General features: G+C 35.6%; 1 protein-coding gene across 3 annotated transcripts; it reads left to right on the forward strand.

The window, feature by feature from the left end:
• Nucleotides 1-87: 87 nt before the first annotated feature.
• SLC38A11 (solute carrier family 38 member 11) lies at nucleotides 88-22,595 on the forward strand. 3 transcript variants are annotated; one of them, XM_053948230.1, is made up of 12 exons: nucleotides 88-242; nucleotides 2,543-2,660; nucleotides 3,025-3,099; nucleotides 3,699-3,833; nucleotides 5,501-5,566; nucleotides 7,148-7,254; nucleotides 7,416-7,495; nucleotides 15,434-15,504; nucleotides 16,336-16,497; nucleotides 18,194-18,306; nucleotides 18,977-19,108; nucleotides 20,991-22,595. In XM_053948230.1, the coding sequence occupies exons 1-12, from the start codon at nucleotides 195-197 to the stop codon at nucleotides 21,234-21,236; spliced, it is 1,353 nt and encodes a 450-aa protein (XP_053804205.1). In that variant the 5' UTR covers nucleotides 88-194; the 3' UTR covers nucleotides 21,237-22,595. The 3 variants fall into 3 exon arrangements, with proteins under 3 accessions (XP_053804205.1, XP_053804206.1, XP_053804207.1); XM_053948231.1 differs by lacking the exon at nucleotides 88-242 and adding an exon at nucleotides 429-505; XM_053948232.1 differs by lacking the exons at nucleotides 88-242; nucleotides 2,543-2,660 and adding an exon at nucleotides 3,241-3,333 and having other exon boundaries at nucleotides 3,055-3,099.
• The last annotated feature ends 573 nt before the right edge of the window (nucleotides 22,596-23,168 follow it).

Consider the following 23,168-nt stretch of genomic DNA (forward strand, 5'->3'; position numbering starts at 1 on the left):
CCGCGGGTCGGGTCGGGCCGGGCGCGGCCGGACGGGAGCACCCCCGCCTTTCCCACACGGCGGCGGCGCCGCGGGACCACTCCGAGCCCGCCTGAGGGGAGCCCGTGCCGGGCGCGCGGGCCGGGCGGCACCGGCGGCCCCCAGCCCAGCGGCGCCGCGAGGGACGCGGCTTGCCCGCCCCGGGCCCGCCGGCCATGGAGCCGCCGCCGGCCGCGGAGCCGCCGCCGGCCACCGCTCGCCAGGTACCGGGCGGACACTGGGGGCAAGGCGAGGTGTGGGACTGTGCGCGGGTCAGCGAGCCCGCCCGCCGGCACCCGCCGGACTTCTCTCTGCGCCCCGCGGCTCGTGGGGCGGGGATGGGTGTGAGGGGCACCGCGGCCGGTTGAGGCGGCTCAGGACGATCGGCCGCTGGAACGTCCCCGCTCCACGGTCGAGCGGGCGGCAGCGATGGCCCTTTCATCTCTGTTCAGTTGTCCCCGAATTCGTAGGAGGAAAAAAGTGCTAGGTACCACGCAGGGGGAGAGATGCGGTCTCGGGGACCTCAGCTTGTGAGGCCGGGGAAGGGTGGCTCCTCGGCTGAAATTCGGTGCCGCATTAGCGCCCCGTCTCCAGCCGTGCCCCATCATCTCCGGCCGTGCCCGCGGCTGTCGCTGTCGTAGCGGGTGGCCTTGGCATGCCCATGGCTCGCAGGGAGCCCCAGGAGAGGACCCTGCGAGAGGCAGACGCCTCGCCTTCACCTCTCCCGCGTTGTACAGCTCTCTGGCCGGGCTCGCTGCTGGCATCCCTCCCTGTCTGCGGGCCAGGGACACCCTCGGATGCGCTTCTCTTCACACAGGAGCCGTTTCACTTGTGTCACAACTTTTTGTTGCCCTTTCTTTTTGCCCACTGAAATATGTCCCTTCCAGCTGGGGAAATGGAACAGGACTTAGCAACGCACATTGTGTTAATTTCTTGTAACAAGTGAAGAGAGGGACCTGGACTGTTCCATTCAGTGCAATTTTACCTGTACTGTGCTGTTAGCAGAGGGCATTAGAATTTAAGGAGAGAATGACAGTGATGCTTCTGTTGCTGAAATCAGTAGTGAAATAAAAATGTAGCACAAGTCTAGATAAGAAACAACTGAGGGAGAATGTTACTTATGAAACTGTGTGATATGAAGATAGGAAATAGTGTTTAGTTTCTCTGTGATGACCCAAAAGACCTGGGGACACCCAAGTGAAAATACTGAGTGGTAGATTCAGAACAAATTAAATTCCCTGTCTCTTCCTAGGATGCATAATTGAAACGTGGCATTCACTGACACATAACATTGTAGATGCTAAAACTTATGCACAGTTTCTAAAAAGGGAAAAATCAAGCAGCTGTCCATTTAGAAGTGTGGTGCACCAAGAACACAACCACTTTGGGAAGTCCAAAATACACGAACTGAGGAAAGCTGGGAGGGGAAATTTATTTGCTAACTAGCTATCTCCTGTGTTCCTATGCTTTTCCCTAGGCACCTTTCATAGTAATCACTCAGAAATGGGATACCATGCTATACTGGCCTTTGATCTGAGACATATTAATTTAGTGCTGCTTAAGGATTAAAGGTTCCACTTAAATGTGTAGCCGTACTAGAGGCAGGCAATCTTATGCTTGTCAGTTTATGTGTCTATCTACAGATGGCTTAGATTTTTCAGTAATTTAATTTTTTCCCAGGAATATTAGTGGCAAGCTATATATGTTAAATAGGCTTCTGCATCCATGAAATGGTGGTTTTACCTTCATACTTAGTACACAGAACACAGGCAAGCACTTTATTCATTAAATTCTTGTTCCTCTCTTGAATTTCACAACTTAAGGTAAAATACAGTCTTTCTGATGAATAATTCTAAAATGTTGTCTGGCAGCACAGTGGTGATCTAAGGAGAGGATTACTGCATGTTTATTAAGAAGTTCTTTTATGAAGATACAAACATTAATTTTTCAAGCTACTGCTACATATTGTGCTCTAAACTTTGGTTCTTTCCCATAGAAACTTTCTGGTACCAGCTGATTTTATAGTGTCATTAATGATTCATACTTAACTAAACCATTGAATGGCACAGAAATATTTAAAATACTGGATAAAACCTTGGATTAGAGTATGTTAAGATGTTGGCATGCTTTACTAGTAAGTCTTAAAATAATTTAATTTTCCTGATTCAGGAACTTTTTTACTGACCAATTGCATTAGCCAAAATGTTTTCAAAAATACTTGATTCACATTTCTGCCTTTGAAACATGACTAAGAATGTCTTTGTTTAGCAGCCTACCTCTGAGTTTATATATATTTCTTGCCTTCCACTTATTATTTTTCAGAGAATTACAGAAGATTATGGGTCAGACTTATACAGGAATTAGCTGCTTAATACCCCTTTGATTTCTCACTGAAATTTATCAAAATGCCTCTACAAACCTGAGTGTTTGACAAATTCTTAAAAATCTTTAATTGACTATGTGAAAAATACTTTTTCTCACTTATTTTTCTCATGTATAATGTCTTCCTTGTCTTCCTGAATAGGTAGAAACAGATGACCAAATAGCCCTCCTTAGTAAGCCCAGGAATAAAGGAGGAAACAGTGATCTGGCATCAGCTGGATTTAACATTATTAATTCAATCATAGGATCAGGCGTTATAGGTAAATCTACTTTTCTTCACTATCCTGTGTTCAGCCTTGTTTATTCATGCATGACTATCCAGCTTGGGGAATAATACTGACTCCTTATTTCTGCTGCTGTTTTAAAAGTTTTTTCTCTGTATTTATTTGCTTACTTTGCAAATATGCTGAGGTGTCAGTTGAGACCACACTTTAGTGATAAACACCCCAGAGTCTCTTGGCCATAATGGTCAGAGAGGTTTTATCTTTCTGAGGTTATTAAGCATGCTGATCCAATTTGGGAGATTACTAGCATTTTTTAAAATCTGAGTTTTTCTTTATTTTGATTCTCACAAATAAATATTTGGAAAGAGACTTCTAGAATCTCTCTTTTTCTGCTTTACAGGATTGCCATATTCGATGAAGGAAGCCGGTTTTCCTCTAGGAATACTGCTTTTGTTTGTGGTTGCCTTAATCACAGGTACTCTGAAGGCAGTTTCTGTTGTAAAGATAAAATTAGTCATGCAATATTTTAGCTTATCTTGAGCTTAATGATACCTTAAAAAAGCATATCTATGACAATAAAAATGACTAATTTTTTCCTTACCTCCCAAATCTCCAGCAGATTAGTAGAAGTAGAGAATTATACTGTACAACATATGAAGCTGCTTTTTGACTGCATTTATTTTCATGAAGCCTTAGTTTCCTAGTCGAGGTAACATTTGAAAGAATATTTTTATTTGTACCCTCATAATCACTTGTTTGAGTCCACTGTTAAGAATGGACTAATTAAGAGACTGAATCCTGAGAGGGTTGTATATGACTTAAAAATAGACCGCAGAATGAAAGCCTTTGGTTGTACTATGATTTTAAGTATTCTTCTTCTGATACGAGCCTATAGCTCCTGGGTTTAGTGGATTGAGAGATTTTGTGAGATTTCTCATCCCTGCTCTTCCTAGTGTCACTGCTTTTCTTCTTATGGCCTTTTTGTTTTTTTGGTTGGAGGAGTGAAAGAAGGTGAAAAGTAATCTACCGCAAGTTGGCTCATATCTCTTTAACAGTAGTTTTATATTTTAACAGATTATTCCATTATATTACTGATCAAAGGAGGAAATTTGTCCAGTACCAAAACCTATCAAGAGCTGGTGAAAAAAACGTATGGTCTTGTAGGTTATCTAATCCTTTCAGTTCTCCAGTTTTTATATCCATTTATTGGTAAGATCACATAAAATATAAATGTTTAAGTTTTATAAGTATCAAGCTTTTTCACATTACTTCATCATTTCACTGATTGAATATTAAGAACTATATAAAGAATATACTGTATATGCTTGTTTGCTATTTTAAAAAGTTAAATATATTTTGTGGGTTCTGAAGAATGACTGAGGAGTAATTCAATGAATTGGAGGATCAGAATAATAGAAATGAACTGAAATGTAATAGAGAAATGTGTGATCACAAATATGAAAATTAATTACAAAAGTAGCTAGAAAAATAGCAAAGGAGATTCTGTTCTAGACTGAGTAGCACAGCACAAAGTTGATGTGTCTGAAAGAAAAGGAAAACACAAATTTAGGAGTATACTGACTTAGTATATTTTCAGAGATGCAATGTTACTCTAATTGTAGAAGCCACTGTTTCAGTCTTGCTAGAATATTATGTGCTGTCATTGCTCTTCAAAAGCATTAGTTCAGCCTCATACTCAACGAAGTACTAGGAAATAGGGTAGTTGAGACCCCTTGGAAGAGGAAATAGTAACTGAACAAAAAGGTATAATCTGGGCAGGAATTTATTAGACCAGAAATTTGAAATAAAGTTCTGTTCTGAATCTGTCCCCTGCTGTAGCAACATAATTCAATCAAATATTAAATAGTCTTGATATTTTCACACGTGGGGTTGCAAGATGGGGTGACTTGATTGCAAGATGACTGGACTTGGTGATCACAGAGTCACAGATCAAAATTCCTATCTTGGGTCTGGCTACAGGTACCTGAGATTTTTAAGGGTGTCAGGTTACTGTTAGTGCAGGGCAACAGTGTTACACATTTAACTGTACTGCTTTGTAAACCAAGTACTCCACTGATAATACAGAAAAAGAATTGTAAAGATCTTAGTCCTTACGATAGCGCTATGGCTATGCATTTGTATATGTTTGCATTAATTTATATAAGTAGAGTTGATGACTTACAATTTCACAGCACTGAATATTTATGTATAGTTAAGGTCAATACCTACATATATGCTGTCTAAATGCTGAAGACCATGAGAATGTATAAATATATCTTGTGTATGCATACACATGTGCACAAATTTACGTACTCTTAGTGTAGAGTTAGATAAGAATGAACTATGGGTGTTAAGGCCACAGCACTTATTAATGAGAGGGAGGAATCAAAGTCCATATCTTAATCCTATTTTCTCCTTCCTTTTTCTGGTTTAACGAGTTTGTTAGTTTTTTGCATGAGCTAGAAAATCTTTTGCATTTAATTGCAGAACTGATTGTTAGACTAACACAGGAAATTTACTAAATAGAAACAGGCATTTGAAAGTAAACCGACAAAGAATCGCTATTTGAAACAGACAGGTTTAGAAAGCCTTTTTTATCCTCTTCTGAAGTAAGTCTATATGGCCACTCAACACAATGGCCTTGCTTATCAGGCTGCATTAATGCTTAGGTTGTACTTGTTTAAAAAAAAAAAAACAAAAAAGGAAGTGTTAAATAATTTTTTTTTAACCTGAAACTTACAGTTGTTGCTGCTAGCCAGAATTCATATGAGAGGGATAGTGGCATATTATCCTGAAGTCTACAAAATGTGTGTATTCAGTGTTAGTCAAATATTTTGCATATGACTTGTACTAACAAAAAACTTATTTTCCTTAAGCTATGATCAGTTACAACATAATAACAGGAGACACTTTAACTAAAGTTTTTCAGAGAATTCCTGGAGGTAAGATGCATTTAAAAATTTTAAGAATGGGGAATTATGTATTGAATAGAAGCTTAGCATAAGTATTTTGGAATTACCTGTAATTTATCTTCTAAATTACTCTTAAGTTTAGTTCAAATTAAGAACTTGAAGCATATGTCTATGAATGGGTTTTTTTGAGTTTGTTCCTTTTTCTTTAATAAGACTTTCCCAAATAAAACCTATGAATCCTAGTCCTTGGCTATCAGTGGACTCAGTGTCAGTGAAGATACCAGATGCTTCAGTGAAATACTAAGCAAATAGAAGTGAGTCTTCCACAGTTGTGTATTTACAAGATTATTGGGTTTTGTAAATTTTTTTAGATACTTCCTGTAATAATAATAATAATTTAAATAGCGAAACAATACTTCATGTAGTGAATAGTTCTGGATGAGTTGCAAATAATATAATGAATGCAATGCTTTTTAACTCTTGCCCCCTTGTTTCCCTTCCTGTGCTCTTAAGTTTTCACAGCAACATCAGTGGAGCAATTTGTGTAACTGTTTGATATCTACTTCAGTAAAAAAGCAGCTAAGTTAAAACATGCTTCACTGGGAAAATAAACAGAGAGAAAATATGTCTGTAATGAAGTAGAAATGTGAATTTGTATGAACTGTTTAATTTACACAGGAGAACTGTAATTTTCAGCATGTGAAACCTGAAGTGTGTGGATGTAGTTTTAATTGTCACACTCCGTTGTTCTGTGAATACCTGATCAAATTGATAGTGACAGTGAATATCTAATAATTTATATATAATATGACTTCTGTTATAGGGGGAATCCCCAGCAAGGCAAATCTTATTACCTATCCGGTAGAATACCTGATTTTTCATCAAGTATTATATTTCATCAAGTATTATATTTCATCAAATATACTTAATTTTTCATCAAGTATTCATTCAAGCCAATGATTTATGGTGGCCTCACTGAAACTTGGAGATGTTTTATTTTAAGTTGTCATTGTCTTGAAAAAAACCACCAGTAATGCAAAGCAAGTCCCACTGATAGCAGGGAATATTATAACAGCATTGTTGCCTTCACATGGTAATCTACTTTGCAAGTGGAAGCCGGCTGATGTCAGGAAAGCAGCTGCCCAAAAGAAACCTCAAAATTAACTTATTTTAGGCCATTTCTTAGAGAACAATGCTATCCTAAACAGCACAGTAGTCTATGTCAACCGAGAGTATCAAAAAATTCTCAAGACTAAATGGCAGAAAGAAGTAGTAGAATTTTTTACTTGCAGTCTCCCAACATTGACCCAGACATAATGAAAGACGTTAATACCAATCTATATGTAGGAATCCAGACTTTGCAATTTTGATTTAATATATCCCATATGTTTTGCATTTGGTTTGAATTTGCAGAATTCTTGTGTTTGTGCCCATGCTGTGCATGGCTTTCTCATTGTTAGTTAATGCCCAGTTTTCAGTATTACTTAGCGTAAGCGAAGGGAATAAAAGCTTGATCACCAACAGTTTTTTACTTCTAACCTTTCAAATGTAGCTAATCTTTTACTCAGGTTAGTCTCTTAAAGAAATAAATTATTTTCTTTTTTGCTTTAGTTGGGGTGGATAACGTGCTTACCGACCGTCACTTCATAATTCTTCTTACCACCATCATCTTTACCTTACCTATATCTTTATATCGAGACATAGCAAAATTGGGAAAGGTAAATCATAACAGCAGTTGATTTTTGGTTTATTGTTCTGTATGTCATTGAAAACAATTGCCAGTCATAACTTCGTGTAAATAATTAACAAATTCATTATGCTGCTCAAAGGACCACCTTTCAGCAGCTTACTGACTGAAGTCATGTTTTCACCTTTACAGATATCTCTTCTTTCTCTGATTCTAACCATTGTCATCCTGGTTGTTGTGATGGTGAGAACAGTAACCTTCAGTTCACAAGTGTGAGTATTCTTACACTTGCTACAAAGTGAACTTCTGTTCATATATAATCTGATATTTCACTATTTCACTTACCTGCATAGTTTTGGAACATGCCTGCTTTGAAACAGACAGATAATTGAAAAATCTCTATCAGCAGTAATACAAAATGAATAGCTAAATATACTTAATCCTTTTTAATTTCTACTGGGTATAAGCAAATTTAGAGAAAGTCTCAAGACCCCTAGAGATAAATGGGAAATTATGGATGACTAATAGAAGGTGGGTCCTGAATCGGCATGTGAGATTGTCGGTCATTTGAGATTTTTTTTTATCCATTGTGGTCAGATTAATGATTTGCAATCATGAAAATAGCTACTATCTTAGGAATATTTCTTTTTCTGATAAGCTAAATATAAGAATTTCATAATAAAAATAAAATACAAACACTGTGAATTTTTTAAAAACAACACAATCTTTATTTTGTCATGTGAAAAAACTATAATACAAAAAACTCTTACTCACGCATGCTCTGAAAGTAATATTTAACATAGTACATTGGAGTGTTCTAGACAATTTAGTACACATAAATATGTGTTGTGACAATATTTTTATGATTGTATTGCAAGAAAGTGTTAGGAATCTGTTATTTTTCCTTAAAGGCGTAGAAGGGCTGTCTTTTTTCTCATCCTTTAAATGTATAGATATATTAAAAAAGATGACAAATTCTATTTCTGAACGTGCTTTTTTATTTATTGGAACAGGTTTATATGCTACTTCTTATGTTTGCCTAAGTAGATTCTTACACCAGGATTGTTTCATCCCTGTTAGGCACAATTGTTCAGTTGTATTACTGCTGTGAAACATGGGTTAATTGCAGGGTATTTGGGTTTAATGGTAGGAAGATGCCTGGAATAGCAGTTTCTTAAGTTGTACCAGATGATGTTGTCTATCATCCACAAAATCTCTCTCTCAGAACAGTGTGGAATTTCCCTCACCACCATATTTCTGGAGCAGCATGTTTTTCACACTGTGTCAAAGGAGTATTTAAAAGGTTAATCTCAAAACTCCCTGTTAAAAAAGGAAGAAGCTATATATAATAATTACTGATAACCTTGTTACTATGGTAACATTTCTTCTCCACAGTTGTGATGCACTGAAAAATATGGAATGCATGGTTTTATTTTTTCTTACAATACATGCTGTTTGGTTTTGAGTGATTCTGGAAGTTTTACTTCTTAATTCTTTAGAGACTTCCATTTCTACTTTTACACTTCTTGTTTTCAAAAATGCATCTAGCAAGTAGATAAACAGTTGTTAATTTTTTTTCCTCACCAACATTCTGTTAATGTCTATTTTTACTGTCTTTGCTATTTTTACTTTACACTTAGACATAGACATATACTCTAATTGTTAAAACTATCTTCTATTTTGTTGTATAATATGACTTTTTTTTGCAATGAAAAGAAAGAATACTGCTATATTTTAATATGGGTCTCATCATATTACAAGTGAAACAAGTGAATTAACACATTTACTTTGAATCCTTATTAAAATACAATAGAAGTCAGAGTTCCCAAAGAGATTTTTAAAAATCACAGTCCTTGTATCTGTCATATAGGAAAAGAATTTGTACAATCCTGGATAAAGGCTCAACGGGGACAAGAATATTTTATCCCCACGATTGTTGTATGGCAAAACTGATTATGTGCCTGCCATTGATGACAGGTGATTGCCAAGAACAAACTAGACAATGCCATGGTTTCCCATTCCAATCCTTAACTGGCCTTTTCTTATGAATTCTTCCTGTGTATGGTTCTATGATTCCATTTCATATTGGTTGCTTCTTGGCCTAACCACAGTGGATATGGACAGCAAACTATTTATGCTTTTTCAAGTTCTTGAAAAACACCTCTAAAAAGGCTGTAATTTGACCCCCTTTGAGGATCCTTTCTATAGAGTAAATAAGCACAGTTCCTTTAGGGTTTCTCTTTTTGTCATTTCTAGTGCTTCTAATCATGCTCAATGGCTGCCTTAAGTCTTCTGCAAATTAAAGTGGAATCGTGGTGCCCCACTTGCCTGGGATATTCTCTCTGAGGAGCAGAGAAGATGATGTATCTTAAATGCAGAGTGTTGTAAGGTCCCTTTCAACTGTATCCCTTGGGGATTGCCATGCCTCTGTTTATGTAGCCTAGTTTGATGTTAGCTTTTTTGGAAAATAGCATGGTATCATGAATGTGCCTTGAGTTTGCAGTCTAGTGGAACTACCAAGCATGAGATACTCTGCAGAACTGTGTGCTGGTGACTTTTCCTTTCTTTGTCACTCTTCTCATGAAGTTTGGGATTTTTTTGTTTGTTTGATTGTTCTCTCTGCCTTTTTCTTGTGAAGCTTTTTTATCCTCTGCGTAACTGTAGAATTTGTCATTACAGGATTGAATGCTTCTTTATCAGATGATTTCTCCAGTTACCAACATATTTATGATTTTTCTTTTTTCATCCCATTCTCCAGCATGATTGTGTTAATTGCGCATTTCATGCTTTCCATTAAGGACACTTTTTTGCTTTTTTTCCATATTCAAGTCATTGCTGAATACATTCAAAAGTACCGGACTCAGGTCAGGTTCCACTGGAATCCCATTTGGATATCTTCCTGCTTTGATAATTACTTTCTGAGTAGTAATCAGTTTTCATTTACCTTTAGATTTTTCAAGGTGAATACTTCATCCCTTTGAGAGGTACAAGATCATTATGTGGAAATGATAAAACATTTTTTGCTTAACTGCAGTCCATGCTCTAGTTGAAAATTAAATCTTATGTGGACAACAAAGCAATAAAGGATATTTTCTGCAATAATCTGAAACATCTTGCAATGCTTTAGACCATCATAGAAACAACAAGATTATTACTATTTTAAACAGGAATTTTAAGGTTTTGAATGTTGCTTCTTTTGCTTTTGTTTGTTTTCCGCTTTATTTGCTTTGGGTGTGGGACTGGTTGTCCAAGGACATTTTAAGAATGTTATTGTAACATTTTGATTAGAAAAGCAAAATGTATTTAAGATGCGGGATTACTTGGTTTAATTTATTTCCTCTTATGACAAATATAAAACTGAGGTACTTCTGGTTTTCAGTTTTGGTTTTGATAACTATCATCCATATGATTATTGTTAACTGAATAACATAATAAACTTGCAGATAGAATACAGTGTTCTGGACTATTAAGAGTTTATTCTCAGTATTTTAAGATGCTGGATAAAAATACATTTTGACCTGATCTTTATGCCCATCTGCTTATGTTTGGGTATTTGTGTACTGTGATCAGAAAAAATAGGTAAGAGTTAACTTGAACTGTAAAGTGCAGCATGTTAATACTGTATGAAATGACTTCATGCTTCTAGCCTGAAACTAAAATTCCTTGCTGTCAAAAGAAATATTTTATGTAGCTTATAAAGAGGGATCATTTTAATTTAATTTGGTGTTCTTTAGCAAGAATGTTACGATGTCAGTGTCTCCATAATACATAAATGTCTATGAAAAACTTCAAGAGCATCTGCTACACATAAAGAGGATGTGAGAATTACTCAACAGGCAGCTGATTCCAGGGATAAAACACCAAGGGCTCAGGAAAAAAAGAAATTGAAAGTAAAAAGCTGATTCTTTCCTTCATATAAAAAAATCTAGTAGTAAGCAAAGGTAAATTTTAATGTGTGATGAATTAAAAAAAAAAACAATGAAGCTACTTTATATTTACAGAACTGTTAAGTAATTCACTAAGGAAGAAAGAAGAGTAGACTTAGCTGTATCTAAGTTGGGCTGGCATAATAGCTTTGCCTTGTCTGTGTTCTTTCACAGGATGACTTTGATTAATATAAAATCCAAGACTAATGTGAGCTGTACTCATTTTCTTTCTATTATATTGATTAAAGTTATATTCAGCATCTATGAACTTTTCAGTTTTTCACTTTAAACTTTTAAAGTTCAAAAGGACCTAGAAAGGTATTTTACTTAAGAATAGAATTAAATTGAAATGTTACAATTAATTTTCTAAATATTTAAATAATTTAATTAAACCTGAATGAATCTATGAGGTGATTCTGGATTATGTTGTTAACTGCTGTTAAGTTTGGGTTTGCACCCAAACTTGGCACTGATCTTCAATCCAAAACGATGGAAGTCGTTTGTGCATTCCATCATGTAGCTCCCCTGTCAAAAATATGACTGTTCCTCTCTAGAAATCACCTTTCTCTTTTCAAGTCAGTGTTTTATAGCCACAAGCTGGTTGCAGTCAGGGATATTTCTTTCTCTTGCCTTCACTAAAGATGTTTTGCTTCTCATGCACTCTTCTACTGCAACATTTCTATATAAATTACAGAAAATATTTTTGTATAGCACTGATCTTAAAATGGGGACTATTATGCTGCAGGTGTTTTACAAGAAGTAAAAGAGAGGCCATCTTAGACTGCCAAACAAATTTGCCCAACTCTTACTCATGATCTGGATGCTTACCCTGTTAGGATGTCTTATTCTCTGCCTGGTTCATTTGTTCTCAATTTCTTCGTTCTTATGTAGATAAACATGAATATTTTCAAAATTTTTAGAACTTTAATTTGTTTATTATGGTATATTTTCACTTATGTTGAAGACTCAGTAAAGTCTTATTTTCTTACCCTCTAGGTCTTCTTCATTGCTAGGCCTCACTACCTGCAGTCTGTCTTGCTTCTGTCTTAGTTTCAGCTAAGACTTTTTCCCTGTATGGGAACTCCCTTAGTCTGTCTTTTTACTCAGTTTTTTACTATTTTTGTTTCAAGAACTACAGGTAAATTCCATCTCAGGTTTTACTTTGTGTTTCAGCTTCTACTATATATTATAGACAGTACAGCTGTCAGCAAGTGCATTTAGTTAAAAAATGTATTTCTTCTCTTACATTTAATTGTTTCATCTAACTAATACTTCTTCAGTGTGAAAAAAGCTTCATGTTCATGCAGGCATAGCCTATGCTTTTATACACTGAGTGTGAAGCAGAGAGCTGGCTGATTTTGTCATTCAAGGATTTTCACAGCTAATGCCGTTCTTGTATAAGCAGCAGTTAAAATCTTCCCCTAATAACTCCTAACAAGAATGTAGGCCAGAACAAAGGTGCCCTCAAAAAAAAAAAATCTTGAACAGTAGCAGGATTGAAAAACCACAAGTTATCCTGTATTCTTGTGATACTCCTTCAGTGTGTACATGCATCTGCCTACAGAGATGCATATATTAAATCAATTTGTGTATGTTTACTTTGACAGATGATGTTTCCATTAGCTGCCCTTTGGCTTGTGAGTGATTTTATGTGATTGTTCACTATATGGCTCTTCTATAACTAACACCTACTGTTTTCTGGCACAGAAAGTCTTTCTATGAAGTCTTAATTTATATAGACACTTTCATGTCACCTGCACCCTTTCCCAGGAGCTTTTCATATGTCTATTTGTTCTGCAGACTGAACTTGGGAGTAATGTCTTACTGATGTGATCACAGTTCTAGAACTGTTGACTCTCAGTTCCAAACACTCAGAAATTAAATTTCTGGCTGTGTGTTTTCACTGCATGAGATCCCTCTATTCCCACACTATGAAAATGTTTTTCAAAGCACATGCAGCAGTATATGAGTTACTAAAGAAAATAGCACGTCTGTACCAGCGTACGTTGTAGGACATTACAAGCTGCTGGTAGTGTTCAAATCAGGGATCTGAAATTCTTCCTCTATTCTGCGACTAGAATGGAAGAAATTTATCTTCTTAGACTGTTAAATAAGCAGGATTTTGTTCTTTTGGGTTTTTTCCCCCTAATAATACTCCTAATCTGATTTGTCATTCATCAGTAAAACAAAACAATATATTGGTCTTTTGCATATTGCTAGTGCATAAGCTAACACTGTGCAAGGGGAAAACCAGCTCTGGGGACTTTATTTTTTAATTAACTGGCCACTTTATTAAAAATGCTTCAAGTGAAATTCATATGCTTTCTGAATTCCCTTTTTATATCTGAATTGGTAGGAGCTCATAATATAGCTGTAACATTGCACAGGATGTACCATTTTCACAGAAATTAAATGTGTTTCAGGCAAAAGTATTCTTTATTTCTTTGCATTTGGTTTATAAGGTATTAAATAGTCTAACTTTATTACTACTAGGAAAGAGCCAAAGAAAACTTCTGCTGTCAAAGGAAAAAATAAAACAAATTTTCATTTTGTATGTTTATTATCAAAGCTGACCTCTAGTGGTTACAGAATGGAATAAATGGAGTGTTAGCTTCCTTTACACTCTTTTTATTTTGAAATATTATTGGATTTTTTCCAATCAGATGTGAATGTTTTCCTTAAAAATATTACATTCAAAATTATTAATATTAATTTTCCAGACACATGTCTAGGTGTAATGATTTGAAATCAGCGGTGCTCTAATATTAAAGGAGCTTATATAAGGAACAACAGCAGCTATAGAGGGTCAGAACTCCTATTTCTCAACACAAATACCAGGTAGCTCTATTTCATCCACAGTGCTTTACATCTACTTGCTGAGTCTGAGAATATTTTAGGAGGGCCATATTCAGCTGCTGAAGGTTCGAAGCAGTATGTTACAGCAGTTCAAGACAATATACTTTACCTGAGGACAAAAAAAGGGAACTTGATTTTATGTTCAGGTTCTGTTAATTTCAAAGTTAAAATTAGCAACCACATAGTAACAGCTGAAAAGCTGCTCGAAGTCTGAACTGAATGTGCATTAGGTACTTCAAGTCTGGGTTTTATTAATATGAAAAAGGAAGGATTGACTATTTGAAATCAAGAAATAGTAAGATATGAGTTCTGAAAGAGTAAACTTCAACTTTTTTTACTTTTTTTTTTTTTACTATTACTTTTATTTTAATCTGTTTATTTTTAGGGGCTGGAGGTGTAATTTAAACATTTGAAAGCAATGAAACCTGACATAGCATATGCCACTGCATCTGTCAAAACCAGCGAGAGGGAGAGATCACCAAAGAGAGGGAAAAATAAAACTGCCATTGTTACCTTCACAGAACTGGCCTGAGTTCCATACTGCTTCCTAGGGCAGTAGGAAAAGATCATCTTAAGGCCTCAGGTGGCAGCAGCTTTCCCTCTAAATAAAAACAGAGCAATCAAGGTTAGCAGTAGCCAACTTTTAAAGAGCAAGCTTCTCTGGATTGTTTTTCATTGTCTGTGCTCTAATATTACAAATTCAGTATTTAACTAGCTTGTGAATTTCATTTGATCTTTTTAGCAAATTGTATTTCTGGAAAAGGATGTTTTGTGTCCTTCCCTATTTTTTTCATTTTGGCTCTTTATTCCAAGATGAAGTTCATGCAGCAAATGGTTTTTTAAAAAAAATTGCTGATGGTCCTCCTCTAGGCATTTTAATTACCACAGATCCAAATCTGTGATCATATCTTAGAGGAGGAGGTGTAGGGAGTATTACATACTTGCCTGACTGTAAAAGTCTTCTTGTACTCTCTTAAAATTTCTTTTATGTTTTGGGAAGTAGTGGAATCTCTTTACTATGAGGAACAGTTGGAAGAGGTGTAAAGAAAGGCAAACTCCCTCACTTGATTTGTAGCCTAGTAAAATGGTATCTTCTAGACTGCATCGATTACATGTTTAAATTCAAAGGTAGAAGTTGCCTCTAGTCAGAGGACATTTTCAGTTGAGATATTCTGTCAGAATCAGTAACAGCTTTTACCTTCCATTTTGCTGTTTCTTGGTATATGCTGACTTGAAGAGTTTATTTACAAAACTGAAACAGGCTAACTTTTTTGACTGTAAATACTGGTTACAGAAATACTTGAATCAAAACAGGGAGATGAGAAAGGTATCTCCCTGGTTTCAGCTTGTTAATAAACACTGGGGCTATGTCAGAGAGTAATAACTGATATTGGAAAATAGGGTAACCTATTTAAATGTCTGTTTTAGACCCAAATCAGAAAATGCATGGATATTTGCAAAACCAAACGCAGTACAAGCCATTGGGGTGATGTCATTTGGTAAGTGTTTTTTGCTGTTTGGGGTTTTTTTCCAATATTAAGATAAATTGTAAGAAACTATTTAATATTTTGAAACTAGAAATTTTAATATTCATGTTAAACTGGTGTTGGAAAAAAAAAGAAATTGTCTGAATGATCCATATGAATGTCATTGTTATTGTGTAAGACATTAACCTCATTCATTTTCCATTTGGCCCTGGAGGCTTGCCACCATAGCGGTGACACTGTGCGGGTGAGTGCAGTTCACCTGTGCAGGTCATCCCAAAGCCCCTGCATCAGTGGGTTTGTCTAACTGATAAATGGAGGGGGCTAGGATCATGCTGCATTCCCTTGGGTAACCTCAAACAGAAAACTCCTCATTCTGAAATCTGTTCCTGCCTGCAGGATCTGATATATTATTTCTTGTTAGCGTTGTGGTAATCAGAGGCATCCCAATGATTGCTGCTGCCTAAAATGGATGCCATATGAAGTCTGAAAGTAGCAAATGGCTCTGTAGATTTAAAAAAAAAAAAAAAAAAACCAACAACTTCTCAAATCTGCTGCTGGGTTCTTAGGTAAAAGAAGAGCAGGAGGAGGAAATAGCTGTGGAATGGAGATGTGGAGGGCGGGAAACAGCATAGCATTTAAGGATAATGTAATCAGAATCATCTCAGGATGAATATAAACCTTTATCAAATCAACTAAGCAAGCAAAGGTTCAAGCCATTTATCTTTGCCACTCATTGCAAGATTAATGTTTGTATTTAATAATGAGTGGATTCAAACTGTGCTGTGTCTCTATGCATTTATGCATGAATTCATACATTTGCTTTAACTGTCATGTGTGTTTCAGCATTCATCTGCCATCATAACAGCTTTTTAATATATGGGTCTCTGGAAGAACCCACATTAAAGAATTGGTCTCAAGTCACACATATGTCTGTGGCCTTTGCTCTTGTCATCAGTGTAGTATTTGCTGCCAGTGGATATATGACTTTTACAGGATATACGGAAGGTAAACTGCTTGATCCCTCAATTTTGGTGCTTGCTATAATCCTTACGTTTCTGCTTTCCTGTCTGATTTTTTCTGTAAACGTTTTGGTGACTGTAAAAATGCAAATATCATAGTATATTTGGGCACAAATAGGACATTCATCATAGTTACCCAACAACCAAAACACGATCCAGAAATGTCAGCTACATGCTAATAGGTGCCAGATTCTTAAGCATAAGCCTCACCATTGGAAGTCCCATTTGAATACTTCCATTATTAAAACACTTTGAAGACTACACAGCTATGATTTATCCACATGATCCAGCAGCAGAGAGCAGTAAGAGCAAAAATTTCCTACAGGGTATCTGGTGTATATCTGTGTATATTTTCTTACATTTTTTTCTTGTCTGTACTAACACAGCATCCTAGAGTTAGAGGTATTTCCTATCTTTGCAACAGCTGTTCTGGTGTTACTAATCCTACTGTCCCCTCTGTGGGTATATGAATATACATAGATATATATGACCAATGTTGCATCATGCTATTTAACATAATTTTGTTGAAGTGAAAAAGGTATGTTCATAAGAACAAGGTGTAAATTGGTTTCAGTGCATTACTTTCTTCAAGATACGCATTTCATAAGCAAGCATATTTTCTGTTACTTAATAGTGACATTCTGGGTTGTAGGAGGAGGCTTCCAAGCTTTTTCCTTTTCTGATGAGCAGCAGCATTTAATTGAGAACAGAGAAATTGTAGGATGGGGGCTCCTGGTTTTTCTGTCCTTTTTTCCTGCCTCCAGTGCTTATTCCAGCAGAGTAAGTCACTGTCCTAGATGTACTGTAGGTAGACCAAATGCAGGCTGGCTGAGAACTTTCAGGTAGAGAAAGCTCTGCCTGCACCTCCTTCTCAGCTTATGACTCCTGTGTTAGCAAGTTCCATCTCACCTTCTGTCTCCCCTGCCAAAATCTTTTGGCTGTTTAAAGTACACCTTATTGCTTCTTCAGTGCCATTGTGTTCCTAAAGTAGTAAATAATAAGACAGTATAGTAACCACATAAAAGGGAACTGATAGATCATCTGGTCACTGTCTTGCACTGCCTCTTGTGCTTCAGAGATCATTATTACAGATTCTTTGTGGTAAAAAACAAGCAAGATAATCTGAATTTTATAGTGATGCTTTTGTTTCTAGATATAAGATGATTTGCTAGGTAATAATCCATATGTTTATAATGGGCTTTTGAGGTCAGAATATTTGAAATTATTTTCTACAGCTTATTAGCTGTGATTAGATACTGTTAGGGAAATGCAGTTCTCCACAGGTAACTCTCACCTTTTTGAATGTAATTGTTGTTCTAGGAGTTTTTAGGGAAAATTTATCTTCTACACATAAGCTTTCTTTCTGAACCTATCGCACATTTATTTAATCAAACACCAGCGTCTCATACAAAATCTGTGTTATGGGGAAGATAACAGATGACAAACTCTGATATGTATATTTTAAAATATTTTTTGAAGATAAGTGCTACTTGAGGTAAAGTATGAACCAGCAGGATAAGCTGAAAGTTTCTCCCAGACATAACTTGTGACTATAACTAGTTTCTAGTTACATGTCAGATGAGGGGATCAGAAAATCTCAATTACTCCAGTAACCTGCACTTCAAGTTGCAAATACAGGTAAATGTGAAGTTCAGGCTAATTGGTGTTTTGCTATACCTCAGGAGATATATTTGAAAACTACTGTAGAGATGACAACCTTGCTACATTTGGAAGATTTTGTTATGGAGTTACTGTAATTCTGACCTTCCCCCTTGAATGTTTTGTGACCAGAGAGGTAAGAATTTATTACATTTCCCTTTAACACTGTTGTTCTATATTAATAATATTGTCACATTCTTAATACATATTGTAGCTGAAGCCTATGGTTGATCTGTGATAAATAGCAGCATATTTTATCCTACTATGTGCAATGAGTATGGGGAACTCGTTGTACTGTTTAGACACTGGCCATATAATGTTGTTTTACATTTATTATAATATTAGTCAACATTATATTAATAATTACATAATAATATCAAGACTGCTTAAAATTTCAAGTTTGGCATAAATGACACTGTTGTTACTGTGTTGAGAACAGCCAAAAATACATACTTTTCAATCTTAATAGTGTTTCTTTTTAGAAGTATCTCCATCTAGCAAATTCATCAATTCAATGAATAATTGTAAGTGGATTTATTCTGTAATGGGCAAATGGGAAAAGAGTAAATTCTGAAATCCTACAAGTATAACTAAGTCAATTTGGCAAGTGTTCTGCAATTTTAGTAATGATTGTTTTGAGTTATTTCTGGAAGCAGATGAAGATGTTTTCTTGAAGCAAGGTAAGTAAAATTCAGCCAGTGTATTCTCACCCGTTCCTGTAGTTTCCTGAGGTTAGAAAGTTTAGATTAAGTTGTTTGATAATGTAAGGAGAAAAATCAAGATTTAAAATTGTGGTTCTATTTCAGGTGATTGCCAATGTGTTTTTCCATGGGAACCTCTCAACAGTTTTCCATGTTGTTGTGACAGTAGTTATCATTGCTGTGGCGACTGGTGTATCATTAGTGTATGATTGCCTTGGAATAGTTTTAGAGCTGAATGTAAGTGAACCTGTCTACTCTTTTATTTAATAAATAATTTATTAATAAATAACCTTTAAAATCCACAGCTCTACTAGAAATCTTGTGTAACTTGACATAGTCAGTAGTAGTGTTAGAAGGAATTACTGCTTCAAAAATAGATAACTAAAGGTGAAAGGAAGTTCAAGAAGTAAAATTCAGTTGTGGGGAGGGTTTTAGAACAGTTTTGTGGATAAGGCAAGTGGCTATGACCTACCAAATGTGTTGAGCCACATCAGAAATCACTGAAATACTCATCCAAACTGTATAGTGGTACTGAATTTAGCATTTCTTTCTCTAGTCTCTGCTTGTGATAAAGTTGGCAAATTACTTAACACTGGGGCAGATTCTAGTGACTGCCTTGTGCCACAGGGGCAAAAAACAGAGGGAGGTAGAAAGAAAGAATCAGTAGTTGCTAGACCACAGAGATGGTCACTGGAAATATACAATCAAAAGCAAGCAAAAAAAGCAAGCATTCCATCAATGCAGTGTTTTTTTTTTCCTAAGCAGTTAATCAATAGTCAAGCTGATAGCTTTATTCAGTTACAAATAGAAGTTGATAGCCAGGCATTTGCATGAGTAGCTCCTATCTTGTGGGTTTTTTTGCTTTTCCTTTTTAAGAGAGAATTTGACAATACAGCTGTGGGTATTTATTGGATGTAATAGTGCTCAAAAAGATGGTTCAGTCTTGATATCTAGCAGGAGGGAAAAATGAATAGACAGAGTATTTACATGTGAAAGAAAGGTGATCTGTCTTTTCAGCTGGCTTTCTGTCAGCAGAAGAGCTGTCTTTTGGCTCTTCACCACAGATGGCATTTGATACTAATTCTCTGACCCTGCTTATTCTTTCCCTGCTTTCTGGTTTTAGAATAAAACACAAGCCATTGTGTTTGCCTGGTGGTAATTCCCCAGGGAAGCTATTGGGTCATATGGGAGTCAAAGACCACAGAATTTTTTTTGTTATTCTTTTACTGGGGTGCTGGTTTGTGTTACTTCACAGACCTAAAGCTTAATTTTCATGGAGGAGATACTTTGTGCTTATACCTATTTCTGCTGTCTATACTGCTCACTGTTAACAGGTACTACCATACAAATATTGCATGTTTTGTACAAATGATGATGTAAAGTTATTACTTAGGCTGGATTACTATCTGGCCATAATTAAATTGAAACATAGTGCTTGTTAACTATGTAACTAAATAAACATTCAAAATTTCTACATAAAATTGCTCTCTTTTGGCATGTAACTCATATGCTAATCTGCAGTGGCTTTACTATAAAAAGAATTTTTGAAAGTGCTTTTTGTTTGTCCCTTTCTAAGAGAGCACTTAAAGAGGAGCTGAATGTTTAGTGAGAGGAAAGGTTCTACTCTGTCAAAAGGAACTTTGCGTTCATAGGGAAGTCAACCTAAATCAGGTTATAAATGTCAAAACTGATCAGAATTCTTTGAACTGTGACATGATGCTTCCACTTTTCAAAAAATTTTATTCCTTTTAAAGGCAGTGTTATATTTAAACTCCTCCATGGAATTACCTTAAATATTTTAATTCAGTTCAAGTATTGAAGAACTATGTTTGGACTTTTACTCTAAATGCTTCTTGCAATGTTAAATTATTATTCTGTATCAGCAAAGCAAAGCATTTAATTATTGGAAATAGTTTAACAGATATTTTTGCATATTTTTGGGCCTTTTTTTTTTTTTGGAAAAAGAGGTTTTCCATATAACAACACAGGAAAAGACCTTTATCCTGTTTTTACTGTTGCATCAGTCTAATCACAACTGTTAAAAAATTTAGGTTTTTGTTCTTTACATCTAAATAAACATACTTATGAGGTTTTTTCTATTGCTCTTTCCCACACACAGGGAGTTTTGAGTGCTACCCCACTTGTTTTTATCATCCCATCAGCGTGTTATCTAAGGCTGTCCAAGGAGCGGTGGAACCATTCCGATAACCTCATATCCTTCCTGATTCTTGTTCTTGGTGTGCTAGTGATGGCAGTTGGGTTTGTCATGACTGTCTTGCATCCCCAGGAATGTAGCCATGGAAAAGAAATGTTCTACTGCTCCCCTAGTAATGTTTCTTTACCCAACAGCACACTTCCACCGTAGGTAGCACACCAACCCCAAGACTAGACTGGGCACATTGCACCATGAGCCATACGTGCCAGTTAAAAGGAGAGTGGAACAAAGATTTTTCATGTTTTGAGATGCACTAAGAATTTTAAACTGTATAAAATTTATATAAACTGTATTTGCATACTTGATTTTATGCTGCCATCCTTTTTCAGGTAAGACTTTGGTTTTAACTGTTGAAACACAAAATCTCAGAGGTGCCTTTCAGTAGACATTACTTGAATAACTTGCAAGCCTATCAAAAAGGTTGCATTTTTTAACCTTAGTCTGCAGTGCTGTTTAAAAGTGATAAATTAAATGCTTTGGAATATAAACCTTTCCCATGTTTCATTGATTTAACTTAGTTTTTATTAATTTTATAATCTTTCATGTGTATTTATTAGCACATTATAGTATGGGGGTTTTTTGAAGTCCTGAGAAAATGTATTTCTGGATCTCTGTGTACGACAATTCTGCTATTAAATCAAAAGACCCTTATTAATTCTGTATTTGATTTTGCAGTAACTGCCCTTTAGAGCTGAAAGCTTCCCTTTTACTGGATCTTAAGTCAAAGGAAATTTTGTATTCTGACTGAACTGTAACTGATACAATTTAATTATAACTGTTACAATATGTGGTCTTATAATTGAAAGATATTGCACAAATAAATCCACAAGAGTTGATTTAAAAAGATTCAACTAGGCAGTCTTTGTAAAAACTTCAAGGTTGACGAAGAAGGAAATTACATTGCAGCTCAATTCTTACATTTATAATATTATTCATTATTTCTGAAACTGAATTGAAACTAACATTCTAAACCTGATTATCATTCTAGTCCTCTGTTTCTTTTCAGTATATGACTAATGATTTTGTCATGGTTTGTCAAATTTTGGTGATTTGTTACGTTTTCCAAAATGCATTTAACATCAAGGATTCATGTACATATATGCATGTGTATAAATATACAAATATACATAAGTATATATATAAATAAACTCCCATGCCTATAGAATAGGACTAATTTGAGGCTGAGTAATATGAGTATCCTCAGTCATATCAATGCTGTCATTTTGAAAATGTTTTGTTACCAAATCAAAATGTGAACTTGAGTTAATTTTTGCATTATTATGATCCTTGTGGTTCCTCATGCCAGCTAGATGTGTAATGCTACTTCATTTTTATGCTGCTTAATGGGGATGGGTTTTGTCTTCATCTTGCATGAAAAAGCTATGTCATTCAAGACTTCCAGCTAAACAAAAGTGTAAGCAAGGGTCACTAGATGGTGATAATACTTATAAGAATAACACACTTCTAAAAAGTAGTGCTTCCAAAATAAAAGCTTTAAATATACTGGGATTTTTTGTTGTTTCTTTGTTTTTTGTTTTTTTTTTTTAAGTTGTAAAGCAATTAGAGAGAAGCATGAGTATTACTCTGCTTTCATTTCTCTACAAAGTGTCAACTTTGAGGGTGATTATTTGTTCTTCAGGTACCTGATACTGTTCACAAATAATATTTCTCACCAGTTTAGATTCAGTAATAGCTGATTTTGTCTTAGCTGTGTGTGAATTGTTACTGAATAGATTCACTTTCTTCTATGCCAAATGGAGTCAAACCCAAATAATATTTCCTTGTGACAGTTAAGGAGATCTTTTTGATCAATCATAATTCTTTCATGACCTTTGTTGGTCTTTTTTTTCCTTTTTTTTTTTTTTTTAGTTTTAAAGTAGGTTACCTTGTTTCAGGTATTAATTATAAACTATCTTCGCTATAGTGTCAATGGAATATCTTCCATCTCATTCTACTGAGGCTGTGTTGTTACTAAATCATGTTTGCATGTCCTTTATGAAGGATGAGTCTTTATATGCTTTTCTACTCTATGTATGAAAATGTAAAGAATTTTTTTCACTGTTTTTTTTAATTTTCAAAGTG

Source organism: Vidua chalybeata, chromosome 7 (genome assembly GCF_026979565.1).
Source record: "Vidua chalybeata isolate OUT-0048 chromosome 7, bVidCha1 merged haplotype, whole genome shotgun sequence".
NCBI lineage: Eukaryota > Metazoa > Chordata > Aves > Passeriformes > Viduidae > Vidua > Vidua chalybeata.